The 20,111-nt window shown below is 40.7% G+C and overlaps 1 protein-coding gene across 3 annotated transcripts in view; it reads left to right on the forward strand.

Moving 5' to 3' along the window:
* Window positions 1-17,630, forward strand: part of prkx (protein kinase X-linked) — a 29,524-nt gene extending 11,894 nt beyond the window's left edge. For 2 of the 3 annotated variants that reach the window (XM_048977993.1, XM_048977994.1), the window contains 8 exons: window positions 1,013-1,181; window positions 1,719-1,982; window positions 6,920-7,039; window positions 11,238-11,333; window positions 12,972-13,029; window positions 15,229-15,306; window positions 15,630-15,780; window positions 16,387-17,630. In XM_048977993.1, the coding sequence (XP_048833950.1) occupies window positions 1,013-1,181; window positions 1,719-1,982; window positions 6,920-7,039; window positions 11,238-11,333; window positions 12,972-13,029; window positions 15,229-15,306; window positions 15,630-15,755 (911 nt within the window). In that variant the 3' untranslated portion in view covers window positions 15,756-15,780; window positions 16,387-17,630. Of the gene's footprint in view, window positions 1-1,012; window positions 1,182-1,718; window positions 1,983-6,919; window positions 7,040-11,237; window positions 11,334-12,971; window positions 13,030-13,505; window positions 13,580-13,923; window positions 14,015-15,228; window positions 15,307-15,629; window positions 15,781-16,386 lie in introns of those variants that run through there. The other variant, XR_007382722.1, reaches the window with a different exon arrangement.
* Window positions 17,631-20,111: the final 2,481 nt, after the last annotated feature.

Raw genomic sequence — 20,111 nt, forward strand, 5'->3', positions numbered from 1 at the left:
GTCACCTGCTGCTCAGCCACATTTCCTACATATCTGCCCTCAATCCCCCGAAACTCTCCATGGTTATCACAGCAGTGAGCTATCCTGCAATCAGAACCTCATGTCCATGAATGGGCTACAGCACTAAACTGTTTATTTTCACGCCATGACCCCAAAGCCTGAATAGTTTATTAAGGAAATATTTTGCATGCAAGTTTATCTGCTATGTGTATATTTTTATAGTAATGATTTCTGCGTTCCATTTGGGAGAATGTCTTGTGTAGTGGTGACAGTCCGCCCACAATGGGAGTGGTGGTGTGGCTGCTTTTAAAGTGTATTTGTAATGGACAGCAGCATAGTCAGTCCCTTCCGGGTGTTCATTAATTATACAGAAACGGAACTGGTGAGAGAGCTGGTTGGGGAAATGAGGTGTTCATTTTAAGGCAAATTGACTTGCAGTTTTTGTGATTCCGATCATTTGATTTATTGATATTTTTTGAGGATTTCTGATACATTAAAATATTAATTTAAAATTAAATGTGTCATTGTGGGATGTGATATGGTCTTTTTAAACTTTAACTTAACCTCAGTGTGTGTGTGTGTGTGTGTGTGTGTGTGTGTGTGTGTGTGTGTGTGTGTGTGTGTTTGATGCTCTTGATGCCAAATTTTGTTTTGGTGGCACAAGTTGGTACTTGCTAAGTTTTGTATCATTTACTCATAATTACTGATGTATACAATTATGGATCCCTCATTAAATTCCCTATGCTGTAGTATTTTAGTAGTAGTGAGGTACATGATCTGAATTATTAATGTAAAATGAGATGTTTGGTTATATAAAAGGGGGGAAAACAGTTTTGGATAAACTTTTCAGCAAATCAAGTATATTGATGGTTTTACTAGTTGTTCTAAAGGCAGAAATGGAGTATTGACATAAAGTAGGAAAATAATAAAAATGCACATGCGATGTTCATGTTAGCCTCATGCGAGGCACTGTTCCCCCACTCCCGCTGACACGCGCACCTGTACCACGCAGGAACTGGAACGTTTGGCCGAGTGTTTCTGGTGAAGGACAGAAAAGCCAGCGGCTACTTTGCACTGAAGGCCATGAAGATCCCAGAAGTGATTCGCCTGAAACAGGAGCAGCACGTCCACAATGAGAAGGCAGTTCTTACAGAGGTGAACCACCCCTTCCTAATCAGGCTGTGAGTATCGTTTTATGTTTCCCTCAGATTAATGGAACATGATCAGAAACATATTTGCATGCATGCAGAATCATCTGCCATGATTCCACTGCACGGAAGTATTTTACAGTGGTGTTCTGCTCCTGGGTTATTACTCTTAAATATTACTATATAGGTTAAAAACCTTCTAAAAACCATTTCTGAGAATTATTTAAAAACTTTACTGATTTACATTTTGTGCATTATGTGATTGAATCCAGTAAAAATATGAATATGCATTCATGAACTTTTGTACAAAATTACTTTATTTTCTATTTTCTTTTCACATAGTAAGTTTCAGTTCAGAATAATACAGTATGCCTTAAGTTTTTTGACGGGATAAAAGGAAGACAAATCTTGTATTTAGATGCTGAGGTGGCTTTCCAGTTACAGCGCTATTTTTCTGGCATGGAAAATGGGGCTGTCTGCTTCTTCTGCTTTATATCGCCGCTGAGTGACTCCCTGAGTTTCTTCGGTTGTGGGGAAAGCTGCCTTTTGCACCTGCGCTCTCCTCCTCAGGTTTTGGACGCACCACGACGAGCGCTTCCTCTACATGCTGATGGAATACATAGCCGGCGGCGAGCTCTTCAGCTATCTGCGAAACCGGGGCAGGTTCAATAACAGCACGGGCCTCTTCTACACCGCGGAGATCGTGTGCGCCATCGAGTACCTGCACTCCAAGGAGATCGTTTATAGAGACTTGAAACCCGAGAATATACTGCTGGACAGTGAAGGGCACATCAAGCTCACGGACTTTGGCTTTGCTAAAAAACTGAGCGACAGGTAATGGTCACCTCTTTGCTAAGTGGGGTGCATGAGGTTTGATAAAAGCATTACGTTGCACTTCATCCCAATCAAGGTGATGGAAGCAAGTGGGGGTAAATATGCATAAATATTATAGGGATCTGATACAGGGATCTGATAGGGATCTGATACAGTATCCAAGTGCAAACAGTGTTTATTACCTGCACTTTGGGTACTTCTGAAATATCCTCATGTGATTATTTTAGTTAAAATCAAACTTTATCTAGTAAGGGATAAACCTGTTAAAGCTGATTTAAACTTCTGTGTTGAGTCTATGCGGAGCTTATTGGCGGAGCTTATTGGCGGAGCTTACGCAGTGGCCTCCACCATTGCGAGCATTTATGCTTGCGGACTGGTGCGTCTGTGTCGATCTGCAATTGCACCGGCAAAGCTCTAATTGTCTGAGCATGAGTGGTTTAATTTTTACTGTCAAAGGAACTTAACAAGCTTTGCAATTTTTATGATTTTTCTGGTATATGTTTGCAAATCAGTTTAAAGTTCGCCGTCCTACTTTTGCACGAGCTGTGTATGCGTTTCCCAAGCCAATCGTAAGCATTTTCATCCTAGCCGTTTAAATCACTCACAGATGGATCTGTGAGAAATGTATTTATTTTTAGCTCCTTTTTAGGTTTATAAATATCATAAATATTTATTGCAAAAAAAATCACTGAAATTTTTTGGTATTCTGCAGCCCAGGTTTGTGTGGCTGCAACTATTTTATTTAATTTTATTTACTTATAAATAGCATGAACTGTGGCAAAAACAGCAGGCTCACAATGAGTGAACACAACTTGTCCCACAATAAAATCCCCGCCAGCACTGCTACCAAGCGGCCCAGTCACAGTTGCTGCAGTCTGCATTGCCGCAAGGTATAGTTTCTGTGGAGGTGCACAGGGATACGGTGTAGGGTATGCGACTATGCCGGACCTACAGCGTAGATTCCACGCTAGAGTATAAATCAGCATTTAGCAGTACAGTGTATCAGTAGAGTTTGTATCGTCCACTTGTATTGCATGGGTTTACTGTGGGTACTCCTGTTTGCCCATGGGTAAATAGCCCATATTATGATTGTGTGTGCATGTATGTGCCCTGCAATGGCCTGGCATCCCATCCAGGGTGTTTCTGTGGGATAGGCTTCAGGTTTCCCTGTGACCTTGACTCAGAGAAGCGCTTTAACTTGGATGGATGGATGGATGGATGGATGGACTAATTGATTACATTAAACTACATTACATGCATTAAACTCTTGGAAATGTTTAGACATTTGTGCCATATGACTATTCAGTTCAGGATTTCTCTGCCTTAATGTAACTCAAGCAAAACAGAAAAGCTTATGATTCAATTTTCCATACATCTGGATAGTAACGTATCTGTAGTGGATGTTTCTCTGATGCGTAAGCATCCCGCTCGTATAATGGAAAACAATAACACTGAACAAATGCAGCTGGAAGACGACTTCACCATTGGCTACCCAGGGTTTTCAAAGTTATTTTCGCACAACAGTAATTGCATTCACAGTGCCATCTAGTGGCCATCTATCAGAGAACATCTTTAGTTTAGCCAGCTTTGACTGTCACGACCAAATCTGTTTTGATTTGATGTGTAGTGAAGAGGAGCGAGCTCCTTTTTTCCTTTCAAAATAGTAAATGTTTGAGAGCATGGGAACATTTTATATGTGGGTGTGAAACATTTTGTGAACCTCAGTTTGATGTGATTAGCGTATGTCTCTGGAGGTAAATCTTCCACATCTCTGAACAGTGCAGAATTGAAAGCCTCTGGGATAGTGTCATAGTGCAGAATGTCCATAGTGAGATTTGGCTGCATAGCCGGTCACGTGTCTGTTAATAAAAGAATAGAATACAGTGTTTCCCCTAGGTTTACAGCTTGGGAGGTGGGGGCAGATGGACAGACGGATATTTCTGTCTGCTTTTCAGGTGGTTGACGCAACATATTTTCCGACGCGCGCTCCCTGTCCGCTGGTGGGAGTGTGCTCACCTGTGTGTGTGTGCACACGTGTCTGTGCACACGCATCGGGGTGGTACTCTGCCACGCGCGATACAGAGAGCAGAGGAGAATTGTAAACGCGTGACCGTGTACAGACAAAAATGACAAGCTGTTGTTTAAGTAAGATAAACAACATAAGGCTATTTACTTTGTTTAATAAAAGGATAATGTATAGACCTGTTCTATAGGAAAGGTGACCTTGACTTCTGTTGTAATCTGGCGCTATATATAAAATACAATAAAATAAAATTAACTTCGTCAAAGGGGGGTGGGAGGTGCCGTTGTGGGTGGGGGGGTGCCCCTCTTATATAATGGTATTGGAAACACTGGATTAACTAGCCTCTGCCTGCTCTGTAATTGCTTCAGTTGCTTAGGCACCTTGGTAATTTCAGTCATATCCTTCATAATTGATAGAATTAAGATTACAGTATATAATGTTTAACATTAAATGTTAAGTGCCACAAAAACCATTGCACCATAATGAGCTTCTCTGAGACCCATGTGTCAGCACGTGCAGTGGTATCCAGAAAGACGTACCATAATGACTCCTGCTCCAGTGGTCGACAGAAAATGGCAACGACACGAGCAGTAAAGACAAGTATTTGTTGACATTGTTACAGCCTAGAAAGGCAGTAGGAAGGAGGAGAAGGTTAGCCTTTATGATGGGTCCTGGATGCTTTATGACGCAACATCAGCTGTCACTGCATCACCACATCTAGTTTTGTGTCGAGAGGTCAGTGAATGAACCAGGGTGAGCTTTTATCTGCCGATGCCTTGACCGTAAGGATAAGAGCCCTCCAGAATTGCTGCTCTGATGCGGATGAGAGTAGGACTGCAACTATAATATATTTTGACATTCGATTTTTCTTTTTCTGAATGTTTTCATTATTCTTTCGAATGCTCTTCTCGTATACTTCCGTACAGTAGCCAGCTTGGTTTTCTTGCCTCTCTTCCCTTTGCTTTTAAAAAATTCCTTTCAGTTTTAATCAATGTGTGCCTAATTATCACAATGTCCACTCTGCCTTAAGAATACACACTGGAAATGGAAAAAGTTGCCAATTTGGATGAAGTACCAGAGGAACCATCATAGATTTACATTTTTTTTTTTCTTTTTTTTTTTTGAAACATTGTTTTTGAACTGATCAAATTTATAGATTATCTGTTGCAGCCCCTGCACTGAGGCCAAATGAGTGCTTGGGAAGAGAGACCGGCAGAGAGTCACTACAAACTCAATTTCCCCCTTAGTGGGCAGAAGAGGCAGCCAATAGAGCTTGGACCCCAAATGAAATCTTGACTTGCCACGTCGCCTAACCATTTCAGGTGTGCTTGAGTCAAGGTGTCTAAGTCAGAATTGCAGGGTAGCTGATCTATTGTGATCACTTGGTAAGTTTACATTTTCGTCCACTTCATTAGCCTCATCCTTAACGTTAAACGCAACGCATCTAGCGCTAGTGCAAAATAAATTGTGCATAACCATGAACCCGGTGCTTCTGGAGTAGAATGAGCAATCAGGGTACTTAAGTTGAGTGTCTAAAGAAATTCTGTATAGTAAAAATTACTTTCAACATCTCTACATGGATGAGCTGCATAATCAAGACATTTGGTTAACATCATTTGTGTAGAAAAGGGCCATTTGCAATCTCTGCAGGTAGAGTCTAGAATCCAGTAACTCTAGCCATCTGCCTGACCAGCATCACACATGAGTAGAACTGCCGCCACCATAGCAACAGTCATTACAGACCAAACAGCCAATTAACACGCTGCCTGAATACAGCGAGGTAGCAGCGGGACCCTAACTGCCCAAGCAGAGAGGACTCATCTTGTGCTAACGGGGCGGGTGGATGTTTTACACGCTTGCCGTATGGCAAACACCTGTGGAGAAGTTCTCACTACTTCAAGGAGGACAATGTCATGCCTTCCAGGCCTAATGTGTTACACAAAGAGCGCAAAGTACAAATGCTTTGGCCCCGGCTTTTATCCTGCTACCTTTTGCTCCCTGTAGCCTTCCTATGATGCTACCAGGCAAGTCTACGTTAAACAGATAACCAGTTTAGCACCAGGTCGTTCATAACCATGCCATTGTTGCCGGTGATATACTGTCCAATACCAATTATCTTGTAGCCTCGTCTCCCTACTGTGGTTCCCCACTTCTCTCCCATTTCCTGTAATATCCTGTCCACAGCCGCAGCTGAAGCACATGTCCTGCTGAATGCTACAGCCGCAGCTGAGCGATGGCGTGAGCAGCTAATCCACTCAGCACCAAGTGAAGCAAATGGCTTTTAAAAAACGAGTCAAACTATAATTCTGTTTCCAGCTTCCTTGTATCGTAGCTACTGTGCAGCATCTAAGGTGTTTGTACTGATTGAATAACTGTGAGTTCATATTATTTGAGAACCTTTACTGATGCAGAAAATAAGAATTCTGAGTAAAACATTCAACTGGATTGCTGGGTTCTCATGACTGGGCTCCTGAAACCAGATGATTTGCTGACTCAGATGCTAAGCAATTTCAAGCCTTTAATTTAAAATTCTATTGCAATTTCTTTTGCCAAGAAGCTACGTATTTTACATGCTCAGGGTGTAAAGCTGTCCTAATTTCGCCCAGTTTCATCGATTGCCATTGCAGACCCCTGATCCAGCTTGAAACTTCCATCAGCCCCAAAAGCCTGGAAATGGAAAATATTCATAAAAACACTCCCACGTAATACATATCAAGATCAGCCTGGTTGCCTACAAAAGCTTTGTAACAGCATCGTCAAACGAAGACGGCTCCCTTCAGTGTTTAAGTCCACTTTTTAAAAATGCCTCTGGAACAATGATTAGTGCCAGATAATATAGTTTTCTTGTTTTTGGTTTATAGATTAGCGACTCAGTGTGCCATGTGTCTACAGCCCTCTTTTCATGCCTGCACAGGACCTGGACACTCTGTGGTACCCCAGAGTACCTGGCGCCCGAGGTGATTCAGAGCAAAGGTCACGGCCGAGCGGTGGACTGGTGGGCTCTGGGGGTCCTCGTCTTTGAGATGCTCTCTGGGTAAGTCACCACCTCACCGCATCTGTAATGCGTGTCTGCTTCTTTACCTCCCTGGTACTCTCAGCGTGGATATTAATAGTCATTGCTTCACATTGGACCATGAACAAAATATCTACAGCTACAATGTTCTCTTTGATAATAGGTCCCCATTAGTAACGAGAAGGTCTGTGTTTCATAGTGTGCTGTATTTGTGATGGTAGGACATCATCCAGATGCTTCCGTAAGTTTATTTGACTGGTAGGAGCACTGTGTCCACACGAGAGTTGGTGTCTGCTGCTCGTGGAACTCCCTTGGCAGGGTCGCAGTGAGAGTGGCACTGCACAGGAGAAACCCTTTCAGTGTCTCTGGAGAGCTCAGTCTCTCTGAAAAGTGCTGTGAGCATCAGCTACTCCCTGAGGTGGTCCACCATGGGGTTTCTCTCAGAGCTTCGTTCCGTTCAAATAGCCTGACTGGAAAAATACTGCAAAACTGAGTCACAGTGGCTTTGGTTCTGCCTGGATGTTTTTCTTTAGTGTTTTCGCACCCAGGTGGGCCGTTGATATCCCCGGCTTTTTGTCTTGGACTACAGCATGTCGATTTAAGTTCTTGTGCTACAGGAAACATCAGAATACATGCAGCTTCAGCAGTTTGACTTTCTCAGTTTCTCATGTGTGCCCGAGGGCTTATTGGCGGCTATCAGTTTATAAAAATCTGAAAAGCCCTGGAGGAAGCCGCAGGAGATCAGGATCTTCAAGGGAAACAGCAGCTCCCATGTTATCTCCATCTAACGCCCATGTTGCAGTCAGGATGAAAATATGTTCAGCACCTTATAGTAAGACTGAGAAATTTAGTACCAAGCTCAGCTCTTTCCTGGGTAGTTCTTACCAGCATGAAAATGCCTCGCCTCAGTGCTTTAGTCCCATTTCTGTAGCGCTCCCTACTGGAGGGTGGTTTGAAATTCACAAAGAATATCTGCATGCTTTAACTCTGTTAAGAAAATGAGTGAATAATAAAACACTTAAAGAATATATGGTAAATAAATATATTAATTCACTCTATTTTTAGCAAGTGGCAATGTGTAACCTTTAAGAAAAGGGCTTACAAATGCTCACAAAATAGGTGGTGGTCCTTGAGATCCATCCTAAGAGGGCAGTGTGTTGGAACCTCGCATGCTTCAGAGTAAACAACAGTTATGAGCACTTTCTTCTAATAATAATTTTGATTTAAAGGCGCATGCCGGTCATTTTTGATTAGATTATATGAAATTTATTGATCCCTTACTTTTATAAGTAGCTTTTCTATTACATTTACAGCTCTCCATGCATGGTAGGGGATGCTGTGCTGCAGGCCCATTGAGTATTTATGGTGATAGATTTATCTGTCCAGTGGAGGGCAGTCTTAGGTCTTTTGATGTGGAGACTGTGCAAACGTGGTGGACAGGTCACTGTACTGCACACATCGTTTGGATTGCTTAAGCGTTATATACAATAAAAAAAAAAATGTGGTAGTTTTACGGCTGCAGTAATTCACAGTGCTATATTAGAAGAAAAACTGGGTAAACTGTTGCTGTGGTTACAGAAGGCAAAGACATCGCCCTTTGCTTGCAAATACAAGTAACCGCTGTGTCCCTCTCCACATATCTATTAATTCCCCCTATAAATCCTTGTATTCAGATTATTGGTCAGTAATAAACTGCACAGAGAAAGAATGTTGCTGCTTGTTGGACCTGTTTGCTGCATGTTAAGTGCATTGCCAAGCTTTACCTTATGCTAAATGAAGTATTTCTGTCTGCCTTAGATCTTAGATTTCTTCAGTCTTCAAAGTATATCAAGTATATTGACGATCAGTGCCCCAGTCAGAGGATTTTGGTCTGTTGACCTTTGGTCCAGAGCATCATTCTAGAGCCCTTCTCCACAGGGACACCCGGCACCCATGGACACCTCCCCCACCACTTTTTCATAAGTGTGACCCGTGCGTGAATGGCAGGACCAGAGGGGGGGTTAATGTTGGCCTGCACCCCCCATTGGCCAGATCTCAGAAACGGTCAAACAGGACGGTCGTTTTTCTTTCCATGCCTTTCTTTGAGAGCAAATAAAATGCCTAGTGGAGGATTTCAGCACCAGCGTGAGAAACTTCAGCTGAAAGTATACGGCCAGAACTCCGCGGGCTCTTGAAATGTACTATGATATAATCTACTGGCCAATCCGGGGCTTTAAGTTGTTTTCCGATGAAGTGTCATGTTGTCTGAAGCAAGCCGAGGAAAACAAAGTACTCCGTATATTTGAAGGCGGTGTCTAACATCCATGAAAGGGACGGAGAAAGCCCGCCACCCTCCCTGTCATTCTGCAGTGAATCGGGTGCCCCTTTGAAGTGACCACTCCTATAATGAATGTCCTTCTTTGCCCCTGGCTGCAACTACAGAAGTGAGCTTTCAAGAGCCAAATCAAATGGCCCTTTGAGCCCAGAGGCCCAATGAGCTTAAGACAGTGTGCTTCATTCAAAGGTGTGGCGACGCTTGTTTGTAGATGGAGACCATCTTCCCCGACTCCCAGTTAACGTGAACCTCCAGCCTCTGCGATGAATACTCTGCAGTATTATGTAACCGTGTATCTGCATCACCGGTGGGGGTTTCCAGAGCGTTTAAAATCGAAAGAATTTTTCTTGACTCCTCACCTTCTGGATAGAAGCAGGCCCTTAATCGAAATAGTGCGTATGCTCGTATTCTACTGACAGAGTTCACCGGCTGTTTATGCTGTTCTTTTTGCTCCATTTGATTTATGTTGCTCTTCTGAAAGTTTATTGGCTCATCTGTGTATTTCACAGTGAGGAATAAAGAAATTCAACTGTTAACTGTTTTCTTATCGCTACCTCGTGTTTCAAAGGAAATTCTGAAACCCACATCCACCATGGCCACTTTTGGTAAAGATTGTACTGCTATCCTAATAGTATCAAAAAAGTATCGATGACCATTAATCATCCAACACTGCCGTGCCGTAATCCTGGCCATGTCTCAGGTGTTATATAAACTCATGGCAGCTGTTACATAACCAGAGGTGCTGCTAATACAGCAACTGTCAGCTTGCCAGGTATGGTAGGCAATACAACAGCAGTCTGGAGCCTCAGCTTCATCCAGATTAGCTATACTTGTCTGTCACATACTACTTTATAAGCAGCTTATAGGTATGCTAGCTACTCTGAACTTGCCAGTAGCCATTTTCTCCATCGTTTTAACTGTTACCAGCTGCCTTTCAAGTCTCTAATGCCCCCAGTGAAGTAGCAGGATGATGTGGGACTCGTCTGACTGTTGTGGTTTCTGTCTTTCTCCCTTAAACCTTTGCCCAGTCATGTGGTTGTTGGGATAATAAGGGTTCTGGTTCTCAGAAGAATCCGTAGGTTCCTATCCTACTGACCTTAACCTGCAAAATGCATTAGAATAACCAGACAAGAAAGGAGAACTTACCCTGAAGTTATAAAACACAGGAAGGCAATTCTTTAACTTTTTTCTGCACTCGCTCCTTTAAGTATTCAGATTTCCAGCAGAGGATTTACACCACTTTTGGTGGTGTTTTAATAGAGTAAGGATCGTGTTTTTGCTGGGAGGGACTTTTTGTGAAATTGGCATTTGGTATCACATTTCATTTTGTCACCCTGGAACACTTAATTGTATTGGATTATTCTTGGATTCCTAGTATTCAAGTATGCGAATATTATTTAACATGCATTCATGAGGAAATTTTTTTAGGTAGGAACAGTAAGAAAGAAGATTCTTACTACTTATATATATAATGAAGCAGAATTATGACTTGCATAGCTTGTGCGGGAAGTGAATATTCTGGGAAATCTTTTGGCATAATTAATAGATTCATAAGCTTTCCACCATAGCTGCAGACTTTGTTGAAACAAAGGAGGTTTTGGGTAAGAGAGAAGGTAACAGCAGACAATGACACTCCACTAAACTAAAGCTTCATGACTGGAGTCTTGAAATTTCATGGATTTGTGTTTCATAGGTTTTTTTTTTATAAGATGCCATTTTTAACATTGAAAACCACATTAAATATTAAGACTTAGCTGGAATTCTGATAGATAACTGTCTTACAATTGTCGTCTCCCAGTTGTTGAGAAGTAAGATTGAAGCAATGATCAAAATCTTGACTGCTGTGGATAGCATTGCTTGTGTATGATAATTTGGCTTGCCTTGTTATTTTTTTCTTCTCTAAAGGTATCCACCATTCTTTGATGACAATCCATTTGGCATTTATCAGAAAATCCTTGCTGGTAAGCTGGAATTCCCCCGGCACTTGGATTTCTATGTCAAGTAAGTTGCTGATTACTCTGAAAATCACATCTAAGGATTTAAGAAGCAAGTCTTTTATCTCTCTCTCTGTGTGATTACTGTGTGCATGTAAAGCTGTCAGTTTTTATGATGTTGTGTATGCGCTTTATGTATTTCTTATGCATGAGATGAACCTGGTATTTATATTTAATCTTGCCCAAATGATGAGTAAAATTTCAGAACAGCTGAATGCATTGTCTTTCAGAAAGTAGAGGAAAACATCACATTCAGCACTTTCACTTCTCCTTGCATTATTGGAAATGCAATGGAGATTATGGGCTTTAAGTAGATTTAAGCTGCTTTGTATAGATGATCAATAGCAAGACCAGACAGATCAGCTACAAGATTCCAAATTAGATTTGGAACAGAGCACATAAAGGATGATGTGTACATTATTTCATTACACTGTACGTAAAAATCTCTCTTTCTTTAAAGAATATATGACTGCTTTTATACTGTTGGACAGCAGTATCAGGGAAGATAAATTTATGCATTATGAAAGAGAGATATGACTGTGTTTGCTTTCATTTTCAGTGCCACAGTGTAATGCAGTGGCAAAAAATTATTACTTAGGGTCAGCAAATGTCCAAGTCTAAATATCGGAAAACCAGTTTCTGTTGAATCCTACCTATGTCTGTTGTCTGTCTGGGCAGTAGGAGATGCAGACAATTGAAGTATCAGCACTCATTTTACACCAATAATCCCCTATTTTGGGTGAAGTACAAAACAGTGTAATACTGCATATATTCTGGATTGTGTGCAAAGCGATGTGTGTTATCACAGTAGCATAGATTCAATGAGTTTTGTTGTACATTATAACTTGCAGTGCAAAAACAATTTAAAAACAAAAATCATACTTGGTATTATACGTCTTAAAGTAATTCTCTGCATGTAATGTAGATGATAGCATGCCATTTCCCAAATGAAGTTCCTATTTCATGTTTGATTTCCGCATGGTTCTCTTGGTTATCATGCCTATCATCGTTTTTTTTTTTTTTTTTATCGGGTGAAAGGGCACCTAATATAGTAGCTGATGTGGGAATTTCTGTTCTGTTGTTGCTGAGAAGCTCATAAAGTTTCAGCGTGAACTCCTTATTGACATTGAAAATGCACAATGCAAACTGCTGAAGCTCTTGCACTAAAGCTGTGGAATTGAATAAAACATGGGCTTGATGTGAAAATGAACTGCTAAAGAAATATCACAGGCAGCTTCCGTGTCCTATACGCTAAAGCTGGACGGGTGCAGGGTCAAGGTTTCGATTTAAGAGCCGTCTTGCTATGCCTTCCAGAAGACGACACTAACAGCGTAGTCTTGAGTCCTGTAGCATGCTGCCACTGGTTCACTTCTGTCTTCACTTTGCTCAGATTATGTTTTTCAAAGGTAGTTTGTGACCGTTTTAAACTCTGCTATTTATAAAATATGTTTCAAGATTACCTTTGGTAAATCAGCAAGAAGTTCACTTTTTACCCAAAGCAGAAAATTTGTCATTTTCCGAGTTCCTGTCTTGGTCTATTTTGGATTTTAGTCTATTTAGTTTGGTGTTGAAAGAATCGCACTTCATAGTTTCATTTGATGGCAGTTTTTTAATTATCTGAAATATTTTTTTTTTCCTTCTCAAGAGATCTAATCAAGAAGTTTCTGGTTGTTGATAGAGCGAGAAGGCTTGGGAATATGAAGGTAAGGGCTGCTTTTTTTGCCACAACCAGTTCTTTTTTTTTTTTAACAAAAAAAATCCATTCGTTATTAATATAAATACTGTAACTGTGCGGTTTATATGTACATGAGAAAAGACCAAAACTACATTAGAGTAATTGAAAGATTCCCATGCATATCTTGTCATCACAGTCCCTCAAGCTTAAACACCTCAAAACTCAACTCACCCTAGGTGCTTACTTGGCAATGTGACATGTTGGTTGTTTACTACCTACCTTACTTAATCATCATGTTAGATAAGAGTCTGCTAAACAAAGTATTTATCTATCTATTTCCCTCATGTCTGACTTTGCTCTGGACTATCTTGGTAGCAACATTTTTGTATCTGTACATCCAGCTGACACCTGTAGGTACATATTTTACACCCAATCCTGTTTTTGAGGTGTTATCTGCTGCCATAAGCCCAGTTTCTCCTTGTTCCCCCCATGTTCCTCCTACAGAACTTAGTTGTGCTTTCTGAGAGTCTGCATCTAGATTTGCCTGCTGTATCTACTGAGGATTCTTCCATCACAAGGTGATGAGTATGGAGAATTGGTGGGATAGCTTGCAGAAGAAAGTGGATGGATAGTTGGCCTGCCTGAAATCTCCATACAGGAGGTTCATAAATTCAGATGCAGATGGATTCACAACATCCAGATATTTCAGGAGAAAATATTACTGGATTCTCCTTTTCAGAGAATCTAGAATAAAGTTTTACCAAGCCCATCTACATATGAATTGAGTCCAAGCTTTGATAAATTTTTCTCGACATGTTAAACAGAAACCATATGCTAGAATGAATCACTTTGTGATTTCTCTTACATCACAGATTGGCATGACTCGTGGTTTTAAGTCTTACTATATTTTTCCTGAGAGTAGAGCGTACTTCACAGACTGTACTGGCAGCCGATGAAGCAGAGACATCGAAGATGCCACCCCATGTAACAAATGCATCACAGCAAAACGCTGGGTATAAGCACTTCCTACATTGCTCCCCAAGTAGATACTCGGCTGTAATTTGATGTCACTGTCAAAAAAAGATCCAAATCAAGGGTTCTTGGGAAGTGAGTTTCGACTTTTGGGCAGACGGCTCATTTAGGAAAAGAATCACAAGAAAGATGAATGTAGTTGCTCCTGTTGATGTTGCATAATAATGTAAATGTAAGTTTTAAAATAGTATTTGATTGGTAAAATTGTGGGATATCTGAGTGAGCAGAACGAAACAGAATGTGACTTGAGGAGCCAGAACAACATACAGTCTTTTCGGCTGAGTCACATGTGCCAAGGGTGGGGCACTGGAGTCAGTGGTGTACTTTGGAACAAGAGAAGAAAACATAGCACAGGCTTGCGTAAGGATCCGTAAAAAGATCCTGGTGGAAGCAACTGGAAGTGCACCTGAGTTCACCCCACCCTGGGAAACCTAGTCTTCTCTTAGAGTTTGAGTTTTATTTTTAGGATGTAGTGCTACACTAGAACACTGGACTACTGCGGGTATACAGTAGTCGCTCCTATCTGTAGGTGATGCTTTCCAAGACCTACTGTGGATAGCTGAAACCGTGGATAATAGGCAACCTTTCACGGACCACATATGTCCCGTGATTTTCATGTGTATACATATGGAAATTGATAAATTACACACAGTACCAACATTATATACAATAATAATAAAGTACATTGTACTTTATTATACAGTACTGTACAGTACTGTGAGCTGTCTTGAATTTTCATTGAAGACGTTGAGTTTTCTCAGTCACCATGAGTCACAGAGACATTGACAGGTCCTTGTGTGTTAACCAGAGTGTAGTATTTGCCTAGCTTTTTCTGGGTTTCCCTGGGGGAAATGATCCCAGTTTCTCAGCTGAACTGCTTTGTGTTTGTATTAGTGTTGTCGTATCTCATCACCAGGAAGGTGATCTCTGTAGAGGTAGGGAAAACAAAATTTCCCTGGAGTTGGCCCCCAAGCGCAAGTCGAGTGTGCAGAATTGGCGATAACAGCTGTATTTACACAGGCTAATGTGGAGGCTTCCCCAAGCCCTGTGACTTGGCAAGCGTGACATATTGCTAACAGGCAACATTTATCTAAGAGAATGGTGCAGTTTTTTTAAGTAACACAGGGAATATTAGGCAGGCAGTGGCTAAGGGAATAGTCCGTCTCACCTTCGACGGTGAAACTTTGTCTTCCAGAACGGAGCGGATGATGTGAAAAAACACAGATGGTTCAAATCTATAGACTGGGAGGGCGTGCCACTGCGGAAGCTGAAGGTGAGAATCGCTCAAGAGCCGCATGGGACATTAAAGGAAATCTAATTTAAAATGCCTGACCTAGAGGAGGGCACTAACCTTGGCTGACTTGCACTCCACAGCAGTATTTTGTAAAACTAGCATTATTAAAAACATCGAACTGAATACATTTTAATACCGCTCTTCCTCTTCCAGTGTATATTTATGGTAGCCTATTGCTACAGTTAATGAAAGGTAAATGTACCTACATTTTATTTTTAGGTACAGGTATTTTTATGTGCCTCATGCTGAAATATCTCCATGCATGTTCTGCATGAGATTGACAGTTTTTGCCAATGCCTTAGCCTCCAATAGTCCCAAAAGTAACCCATGACGGAGACACGTCAAACTTTGATGCATATCCTGAAGATGAGTGGAAAAAGGAGGCTCCGGTACATCCCAAGGACCTCGAAATCTTCAAGAACTTCTGAAAGGTCTTCGGCATTGAAGCAGCAGGTAAAGACGCCCTGTTCTGCCCTCTGGATTGTTAACCTTTCTACCTTCCTTCTGGTTTTTGTGCACACCGTAGTAACTCTGCCTTTGGCATGTGCTCTGGATCAATGGGAGAGGTGAGTTTCTAAATTTAACCCAGCTTCTCTCCGAGAACATTATTACGGCCTGCATGCGATCCGCAGGCTCTCTTGGTGCCTTTTGCAGTGAGACGCTCTTGCCAAGTCTCTCATGTGCTCGAGGTGATGGCTTCCAGCTCCTGACGCTATGGAAACACTGCTGGTGTTAAAAATGGGGCAGCTCTCACTGCGTGTTTCACGTGGCTTTGTGCAGCCAGGATTCTCTAATAGCAGCTTAATCCATAACAATAACAGCATAATCCATAATGATAACAATAGAAAGATTTTTTTTGTTGTTGTTTTTGTCCTCTCATCCACCTTTTCTATGTTGACTTCAGATGCTCTTTGCTAGTGGTAGAACGAAGAACTGCATAACATGATCATTCAGACCTGGGTTCCCCAATTACCTAAATCCTAGTGCACACACATTTTTTCTAACCTCTTGCTGTATTAGAAAAATAATTTCTTTTTTTCTTTTTTTATTTCTGTCTAGGTGCTGCCTCCGTAACTCAAGTGAAGAACTGCTGCCGAGTTTTTCAACCGTCCTCTTCCAATGAAGCATTATTCAGTGGCTCTAAAACCACAATGAATGTGTTTTTTTTTTTTTTAATACCAGTCTTGTTTTGAATTTTTGAAATACGTTAAGGTATTTCACTACAGGGGAAATGTGCAGTTTCTTTGAGGTTTACAGCTAATAACTGTAAAAGTGAATGGAAAAGGATTTGATGTCTAGAAACCTGGGTGGGATGTTTTGCAAATTAGCTATTGAATTTTATTTCAGCAGAAATGTTACATGATGCAAAGCATGGGAATCGGGCATTGAATCTCTGTTATCACAACGGTACAGGTAACATGTTTAAAAATATACTTCTGAAGCTATCACATCATGCACATGAACAAGTCTACAGGCATATACCTCAAAATGGTACTGTAGATTTTTTTTTATACAGCACATAGTTATATTGATATTGTTTTGCTGCTGAACATCAAATTGGATATATTGAAAGAGAAAGTAATATAAAAAAATCTGTGGGGGTGTTGCATGGTAAATCCAGTTCTTCCAGTTTTGAACTGTATATTATTTTTTTTTATTGCGTAATCATTCTGCTGAGCAGTGTGTTTAACACAGAAATTGTACAACAAAATCAGGTCCAATTAAAACAACAAAAGCCAAGTGGCTGACGTTACTGATTAATGAACTGGACTGGGTCAAGCCCTTTTCTTCTAAAACCGGCCCCTCTCACTGAAGATGTTTGTAAAACCTGTTTTATCAGAGTAAATATAGGAACAAAACAACATCCCAGTGCATAATTTTAAAGCATTTCCATCACCAAATGCACTGATGAAACTGAGAATTAATTTGGTGCTAAAATCTTCTATTATTTAATATGTACTTGTCAAGTGATTTTGGTTTATTTATGCCTTTGGTGTTCCAAAACATTGAATGAATTTTTACATCTGTTACCAATGCCTTTTTTTACTGCCTTATTTTAACGCTCTGCCTTTTTTAACCAGGACATGGTCTCGTTCTTCAGTAATACGTCCATTGTTAATTATTGTTGTAGCATTTTTATGTTTGGAAAAATGATGACAATGATGGCAGTTCGCACATCTTTAAATATGGTTTTAATATTCATAATGTTCTGCCTTTTGGAGGTGTATGTGTATTAGCACTGTGTTTCCTACAGCCAAAACCAGTTTCTGAATTACAGATTGAAATACAGATGATTAAATCATCACTGGAGTTTGTCATGTTTCTTTAAGGAGTCATTTTGTCATTCATTTGTAGAATGTTTTGATAAGGTATAGTTTGGTCTGTTAAATCACTTCACATAATTTGACTATATACACTGCCCGGCCAAAAAGAAAGTCGCTATTTGAATTTTTCGTTTTGACCGCCTTTAGCTTTGATTATAGCACACATTTATCATGGCATTGTTTCCACAGACTTTTGCAACATCTCCCCCTTTAATTTCATCCAGATTTGCATTCATTTCTCACCGAGATCCTGTATTGACAAGTGAGTTGAACCTCCATAAAGCCACCTTCAGCACATCCCAAAGACCTTCAATGAGGTTAAGGTCACAACTCTGTGGTCACCAATTCATACGTGAAAATGATTCCTCATACTCCCAGAACCACTCCATTTGACAATTCGAACCCAATGAATCTTGGCATTCTTGTCCTGGAATATGTCCATGCCAACAGGGAAGAAAGAATCCATTGCTGATGGATGGAGGTGTAACCTGGCCATTCAGGTACTCGGCTGACTTCACTTTATTGTTGCATAACGTTGCTGGGCTGTAATAATGATCCAGTCATTGGCTCTTAAGTATTTGCTGATATAAATTCAAATGACGACTTCTTTTTTGGCCGGACAGTTTATAAAACCATTTCCTTTGTAGGCAGCAACTGTTTCTGTATGGGAGTGAGTACCGCCATGCATGGTAGTAAATGCTTTTCCAGCTGTGAGTCCATACAAAAGAAAGCTGGGGAAGGAATCCTTTTGTTCAGATAACAAATGGGATTCTATGCATTTTAACCATCCTTTTAATCCCCAGGCATTTGTTGCCTGTTTTTTTGGAGAGCAGGAAATGAAATGTGCAACTTTGAGCAACCTTTGGATATTAGCTATTTTTGCCACCTTCGAACGGTTTGCCCCGATAGAAAGGACAAAGTCCTCTGAGGACAGCTGCCCTCAGTAAGTTTTACAGCTCAGGACTGAATTTTTCCTGCTTCTTTTTCTGTGAGTCATGTTTGTGTTGCCTTTAGACGTCGAAATCATTCTAAATTAATTTCTGTTGTGTTGAATGTTGGATCTTAATATGTGCATCTAAAAGCAGCATGTGAGGGAAATATAATGAGCAGCATGCAGTACCATAAATGCCCTGTAAATCGACAACTGCCCTGCACGAAAGCAATTTCAAAAACCGGTAGCTATGCAGCGGAGGGGCAGTAATATGGAATTTAATGTCTAATTTTAGCTGCTTGAACAGAGGCAGCTGAACAAATGGGTAGAATTCTTCAACAATGCATAACTAATATATGTACAGAGATGCCTACATTACGGAAAGTTGGTCACGCTGATTGTGAGAGGTCCTTTGTAAATGTGGTGTTTGTATGACCAATTGAATGATGGTGAGGAAACGTTTAACTCTGTGGGCTGACCGGAATGACTCACTTCAAGGGCTTCCCAGTGAAAGATGATCTCCACAGTGTTTGGCCAGGAGTGGCACCTTGGTGACAGTTGACATTGTATCCTCTGACATTACTGTGTCACTTATGGCAGCTTGCCGTGTCGGTCTGTTCCAGCCCGTCTGTGCTTGCAGTAGACGTTTCCACAAATAGCTTGCATTTCTGCAAAATCTTCTCAGTGCTGCACCAGACCCTGCATATATATATGAAATGGTAAGAAAATATGCGCATATATTTTTAAAAAATACATATTTGTTCCTTTTTGAAGTATTTTTTTTTCTCCACTGAGGGCAATTACAGCTGAGTTTGAATCCTTCTCATTTCAAGGCATGACTGATGAACAACACAGGTGCCTGTCAGCCACTGGAGTTGCCAAAGAAACGCACAAGGGTCCATTTCATGGGCCCCTTTGCTGAGTGCTGGACTAGACCTCTTTGGCATCAGCCTGAAATGACTTCAGCTTTTGCGTGAAGTATGAAGATGAGCAGGAGCGAAGCACAACTTAAGTCGGCATCACCACAATATGCCTTTTTGTAATGAGCTGTGTTTGTTTTTTCTTCCTGTCCCTATCAACTTATTTCAGGAAGAAATGTATCGGGCCACCAATCATTACCTTCCTCATATTAAAATCGACAAAATATACTCTATAGGAAAAAAATAAGCTGGAAAAGAAAGCGTGGCCATTCATGTTTTTTAAAACTTATATGTAGCTGAAATCCCACTCATTTTAATGTTTCTTTTATATATATATATATATATATATATATATATATATATATATATATTAGTACTATGTAAAGAGCTATAGCTATATCTACTAATTTGAAATGCATTTAAACAAGAAATAAATAGGCTGGATAGTGACTGTCAACTAGTTTTAAATGAGTACAAATTTTTGGGGGAGCAACAATCTGCTAATCCTGGCCTTGTGTTGATGGATCTTTATTTCTGATGCTGTCTCCCATTCCAAGTGCAGATCTGTCTGCTGGTGCCAGATCAGCAGGTCTGTCTGCTGGTGCCAGT

Source organism: Brienomyrus brachyistius, chromosome 16 (genome assembly GCF_023856365.1).
Source record: "Brienomyrus brachyistius isolate T26 chromosome 16, BBRACH_0.4, whole genome shotgun sequence".
NCBI classification, from domain to species: domain Eukaryota; kingdom Metazoa; phylum Chordata; class Actinopteri; order Osteoglossiformes; family Mormyridae; genus Brienomyrus; species Brienomyrus brachyistius.